Raw genomic sequence first — 6,693 nt, 5'->3', positions numbered from 1 at the left:
AATTGTATTAAAGTGAGTGTTTTTTCTCTTCATCCCTGAAAAAACCCTATCAAAATTCCCTAATTCACCTATAAATAAGTTGGTGGAACAAAATCTGTCTTTTGAAGAATCTTGTTTGTGGCGTGACACTAGAAATGAGTACTTTTCTAAGGACTTAACCATCCTGACTTTCTTTGCCCATGAAAATTTGTAATGGACATAAGAGATTAAAAATGGCCTTTGAAATGTGAGAATGTGAATATACAGCAGATGGCACGCTTCCCCCAAAGGGAAATCACAATGGTAAGTACAGTAGCTGCAATGTATGAATATTTCGACATACCCCCAAAACAGGCAGGAAAATTGAGAATAAAGAGAACAGCTGGTAACATTTTATAGATGCACTATGCAAAAACTCCATGCAAATTATGAGGTGTCCAAAAACAGTTTGCCTCATGCTGTACTTTTATAATTGCTCTTTCCACACATCTGTGTAGTCATCAGCAAGTGTAGCTTCAAGCAAGGGAAACTAGAATTATTCAAATTTTCCCTCTAGTTTTATTGGACAGGCAGAATTTTTCAAACAACAACTGCTGGAATTGTTTTCAGTGAGAATTCATAAAGGCTAATGTATTTGAGATTGAACAAACATGGATACGTATGCATCTATCTTATTATTACTACTCAATTTATTATGATGTTGGTTTTTAATCAGTTTTTAATTGCCAACCTGGTTCTCTGCCTATCTGCAAAATTTGAAGCAATTTAATAAATTAAAACCAAGAAATTCACAGTAAAGCTTATTTTAACTATTCAGTACAAGCATGCCAGGAATCAAGATATAAACCACTGAAGGCTCTCCACTTGTGATAGCCATGGAATTCAACCATTTCATGGAAATCATCAGTTCCATGCTAATTCCTGCTAAGTAAAATGCATAAAATAAACCTACAATCCTATTTCTTCTATAGAAGTCACTTTTAATATAGTGTCTGCTACCACGTGAAAGAGACTCATCTAGTGAATTGGGGCTTTCCTGACGTGCAAAAATAAAATATTGACTCTGCCTCCTCTATACCACGTTAAACTTTTTGCATGGTATGTTATTACAAAGGCTCAATATATTTTATCACTTTAGAAATGATAAACTTGAAGCCACGGAAAGTAAAAATATTCAAATGTTTCCTCTGAAGTTTTATTTGAGACGTGGGGCCAACCGCTCACAACGGAAGATGTGTCAGGCGGGGATGGGACGGGAGGTTGCAACGCCCGGATAAATTCAAGTGGTTCTTTTTGCAATTTTGTTTTTGGGGGAGAAGAATAGAGCCGCGGCGCAGGACTAGTTCGCCTTTGTGACGGAGGTGCTCAGGTGTATCGCTATGACATCACTCTGTCAGAGGCTCTGCGATTGTGACCTCACACTGGCCCGGCCCAATGAGGAGCGAGCGTGAGGGGAGGCCGAAGAGGGAGCGCTGGCTGAGAGCGGGAGCCGTGGCGGCAAGTGGCAGGTTGGGAGCAGCTGGGGGGGGGGAGGGGGCGGCGCTTCAGAAAGCGGCCGCAGTTGCCTTCCCTCCGCTTCCTCCTGCTGGTCCTGCTGCCCCTCCTCCTGCGTTGGCTCCCGTTGGGCTGCTTATACCCCTACTGGGGGCGAGGCGCCCGGGATGAGCCCGGGTGCCCTGCAGCCGCCGCCGCCGTCTCCTCCACTACCACCGCCGCCATGAAGCGGAAGACCTCGGGGGTGGGGAGCCGAAGACACTCGGCCCCGGCTACTCTGCCGGCGACGGCACCGCCGGCATTCAAGAAAACTCGGAGCTCCGCCACCCTGCCGATCTTGGGCGAAGCAGAGGAGCAGTCCCCTCGGAATCCCCGGCGCGATATCTGCCTACAAATCTCCGGTGAGGAACGGCAGAAGGAAGGGGCGCTGCGGGGAATCTTGGCGATTTAACCCCCCAACTAGCGGGGCGGTTCGTACGGGCGTTTCTGCAGGCGGACGACTTCTGGGTCTCGGGAAGTGTGGGGTTCGGGGGCCCTTCCCGAGCCTAATTGTAGTAAACAACTCCCGTGGAGTTACTTTCCAGAAGTGCTTCTTGGTTGCCCCGATGTGGGGCTTTGGTGGTGGTTTGCAGTGCTTGGGGGTCGGGGGGCGACCCATAAACGGGCAGGAGCGTCTGGATACCTTTCTGGTTTGAGGTGTCTCCCAGTTTTTGGGGTGAATATCCATTTGTATGTATTTCGAATATATTTTTGAGAGAAGGTTTCCAATCTCCGTGGCTGTCCCTCTGGGGGGGAAATGCTGTAATTGAGGAAAACATAAGGTTACCGTAATATTCAGATCGTATCTTATCCAAATTGCAGGTCAAACCTTGGAAAATAACTTAAATGCTTCAGGCGTGAAGATGCAGTTTGAAAAAGATGAGCACTGCTTTCACTTTTTCTTCTGCTAGCTTCTGCAGGATTGGTATACGATTATAGAGGGAAACAATACTTTTTATTTTTTTTGCTTAATGGATCTGTTTTCCTGGCTCCTGTTTTGCAAAAATCCTTTATGATTCAATACTGTTTTGGCATTAAAATAATGGATAAAAAGTACATCTAATTTGTTTTGCCAGTGGTTCCATTGTTGTGTTTTATTTTTGAGTTGTGTTAAAAATATGATGGAAAATATGATGGAAAGCATTGTACCACTGCTTGGACTTATAAATAGGCAACTTTAGTAGCTTCCTTCTCCTCTTTCTCTTCTTTGCATTTTAATTTTAATACATATTTTGTAGCCCGCATATTATCAAATATTTTGTGCCCTACATAAAATGGATGTACAATCTATGAAATGCAATTAATTTTAATTATTAATATTAAATATTTAACAATTAAATCTAACTGCAAAATTATTTTCCTGTTAAACTTTTTAAAAATGGGGGAGAGGGAGGGGGAGAGATGGGAAAGGAACAGGATGAAATTTTGCCAGACCTCCTCATGGCTTCCATTTGATCTGTCCTGTTCTTTTTCCTCAAGCATTGCATGGGGTTTTGTTATCTCTATTGAGACAAGAAAAGAGATGTCCAGAGGCAATTTCCTGAAAACGATGTTATGTTGATTAGTGATGATTTCAGAACATTCATTTAGCCTGAGGAGATCTCCAGGGATTTGGGGGGGGGGGGGGGGGAGAGACAGCAATACAATAGCATTTCTGTGAAAGACATGAGGTGACTAGATACCATAATGATTTCCAATCTATTATGTGGATTGGGACAAAAAAACAACAACCCCACCTGAATGAAAACAGCTTTGACTATTCATATCATTAAAATTAAAACCTACAGAGTGGGTGTCTGCTGTCTATGTGTTACAATTGTAACAATGGGAGTTTATGTTGGGGAGCTCTAGACTACCTTTCATTTGACTCTTACCCGGGGCCACTACTAGCATGATCCCTTTTGTCCAAGAAGGTGAACCAAAAGGCAGAGTAGGCCTTGAGTGAAAAGTTTTAAACATTGTAGGCCTATACTCTTAAATGAAGGTAGTTCATCTGACAAAAAGGGCTTTTTGTTACCTGAAGTTTCTCTTTCAGCGACTGCCCCTTTACTAGATCTCAAGCCCTTCTAAAAGACAAAAAATATCCAGGTTGTTATGAATGGTTAAATGGACTTAAAGCTGCTGAAAAAATAAGGAGACAACTATGTTTAATAACTGGTTTCTATGTGATTGTCTGGGTTCAACTCAAGGGAAATGGTGAGCATTGTGGCCAGATTCCCTTACAGGATGATTATGGCTCTTTAACTGAAAGACTGATTTTGGTTTCAGTTTTCAAGTCAATCAACTTCCTTCTGATATGTTTACTCAAAAGAAAGACAAGCCTGAAATTTATATAGCCTTACTTCCCAAGAGAATTAATCTGCCTGTTTTGCTGCTATACTGTCACCAAAGTTAAGTTTTGAGTACACTATTTTTTATCTTTCTAGAACCAATTTGCAATTGATTTTCCTTGTTCCTTGTTGCAGAGTTCTGTAAACTACATAGCTGGAGGTTTTGAATTATGCATAAACTCTATAACTTGGTATGCTTTCAATTAGGATCACTATTTGTTAGAAAATGTACAAAATTGTCTGACATAAATTATTTGGTTCATTTTTCTTGGTACTTTAAATTATTTAAACCAGCAGTTCAAGTTGCCTGCATTTATCTGACCAGGGCACAATAGTAAATTCAGTATTGCTCTGAATCTTGACTTAAAAAGCATTATGTATACAGAAAAGTAATCCAGACTAGATTATTACAATTGAACAAGAAAAAAAAATACTCAAGAAAACATTATTGTTTTCTTGTGGGATTTTATGACATTTACCCTCGCCTCCTTGAAATCAGTCTTTAACAATTAATCTTTAACTTTTAATAAAATAAAAAGGAATTATAACTGGCAATAATATAAATGGAAATATGTATTATGAATATTGTATTGAAATTCAACAGCTATATTACAGCTAATAAAATAAAGAAGGCAACTAGCAAAACCCTAACTATATTTTAGTCTTGTTTTTCTTTTCCAAAGTTCTTAAAGCCTGCATGTATTGTAATTCTGGTCCACATACCAGCTTCATGTATTGGTTGTTAATAGGAATTATGTTTTTTTTTCCATAGTCATGCAACAGCTTCGTCATTGTGTAGCATGCCATCATGATTTTAATAATATAATTGAAAAATATATCGACATTATTTACTATGTGTTAAGTAAAACAAGACTTGTATTCACAGTCAAATCAGATCTATTGTAAAACCTCTTAAGTTCCAAGCTCTCGCAGTGGAAAATAAAACAGTTGCATCATAACAGTGTTGCCTCTTAATTTATTGGGCAAAGGCTGCATTGGCTGGGCTCACACATCAGTGTCAGCAGTTACGTTCTTTTCTCATTTAACCCCAGATCAAACTATAATTATGGTTTACTTCAATGTGTGAAGCAGCCATTTCATTCCAGAAGTCACAAGTTTTATATTAAGTATTTCTCAAGTATCTCAATGGCTAGTCCTTTACAAGCCCTTAATTTTTAAAAAGACATGTTTGACTGTTGCTTCTTCTTCTATATTATGGTTGAAAAACCTCTGTTCAGATTTAAAAACTTTTAGTGACATGCAGCTTCACCATCGATATTTATACTAAAAGATTTATAATTGCTTTAAAATAATTCTTAGAGAAAAATAGTGTATTTTCAGAATGTAACCTGTTTTGACAAGCTTATCTATTCATATAAATGGCATAGTAGTCACTACCTCTGTAAAGATACTAGACAGAAGAGAATTGTAGTGCATTTGAGTGTGTATGTGTGTGTGTGTGTGTGTGTGTGTGTGTGTATTGAAATGTACTTGGCAAATCTGTTCTATAAAAGATTAAATAATACATTCTGAAGGACTGCTTTGACAGAACAACTCTTCATCTGGATTAGTCTGGAGTTTCAGTGCAGGAATTCAATATTTTAGTAGTGCAGTATTATATCAGTCATGGTGCCACAGAAATATTCACCATCAACAGCTGCTCGCAAGAATATATAAACTATTTATAGAAAGATGGTGATAAATACAAATTGGCAGATCATCAACATCATATGTACTGTAATATGTATACAATATATACTCCGTGTACCCAAATTCAGTAATACTTGCTTTGAGAAACTATTATTTATTAAATTATTGTTGTAAGTCGTTGAGAGTTGCATACAAGTTTAATAAATTATTATTACCCTTGTTCTATATATATATAAGAATGTGAAATAATAGCTAGTTCTTTAGCTGGTGTTGACCTTCATACACATCAAATTCTTCTCAAAAACCTAGGGAGGTATAATATAACCAAGCATTGTCGCCTTTTGTAATTGACAGTTGGAAATTTTGCACAAGTGTGCAAAAAACCACTAGACCAACCAACACAGTTAGTTTATGCCATAATCTTTTTGATTTTCAGTTCTTGATATTTTGTGATCTTCTCCCATTCTTTGTCTTCTATATTATTGTCCCCTGGTATTGCCACATCAATTATCCGTGCATTCTTCTTTTTATTATTATTATTATATGGACAGAGGAGCTGGAAGTTTGAATCAGAAGCTTTGTGGTTTACTTATGCAGATTTGTAAAGCGGGAGACACAGAAAGCAGGAAAAATGCAAAAGAGAAGCTATCTAAAAAAGGCATAGAAGTAATGTGAATTACAGTGCGATATTAAGTATAGTATTTGAGAAACATGTATAGCTTCAGTAGCATTTTATTATATGTCCCTATTCTCTGAATTAGCATAAGCAACCTTGATAAATAATGCTACCATAAGCCATTACCATACTTATTTATTTTCCATTTTATTTTAACAGGCATTTAAAAATACAACTAGGTAGAAAAGAATTACATAAAAAATTGATTTAAAGGCTATATAAAATTGACAAGAATTTTTAAAGTAGCATTATGTTAATACTACATATAAAGATAAAATATCAGTTTTAACTGTTACTGAAATTAAATCAATAATCATTAATTAGCAAAGGTATAATCAAAATAATCAATCAGAATAAATAAGAGAAATTTCTATTATAATTAAGTCCTATCCTTATTAAAATGAATGCTTTAACAACAGACTTTGAAAACAACCACACTTTGGATGCAATATAAATCCATGTTTAGAATTATAATCCATAAATAGTTTCCAGATTAAATTCCATATTGTTTTTTTTAACCACAAA

General features: G+C 37.4%; 1 protein-coding gene across 4 annotated transcripts in view; it reads left to right on the top strand.

Annotated features, from left to right (window-relative positions):
- Nucleotides 1–1,490: 1,490 nt before the first annotated feature.
- Nucleotides 1,491–6,693, top strand: part of CDC14B (cell division cycle 14B) — a 51,547-nt gene continuing 46,344 nt past the window's right edge. For 3 of the 4 annotated variants that reach the window (XR_004255064.1, XM_032214546.1, XM_032214545.1), the window contains exon 1: nucleotides 1,493–1,874. Coding sequence is in view for 3 of the 4 variants with exons in the window: in XM_032214546.1 (XP_032070437.1) it covers nucleotides 1,697–1,874 (178 nt within the window). In the remaining variant the exon portion in view is untranslated. Of the gene's footprint in view, nucleotides 1,875–6,693 lie in introns of all 4 variants that reach the window. The other variant, XM_032214547.1, reaches the window with a different exon arrangement.

Source organism: Thamnophis elegans, chromosome 3, assembly GCF_009769535.1.
Source record: "Thamnophis elegans isolate rThaEle1 chromosome 3, rThaEle1.pri, whole genome shotgun sequence".
NCBI lineage: Eukaryota > Metazoa > Chordata > Lepidosauria > Squamata > Colubridae > Thamnophis > Thamnophis elegans.
This window is presented reverse-complemented; position numbering and strand designations above follow the sequence as displayed.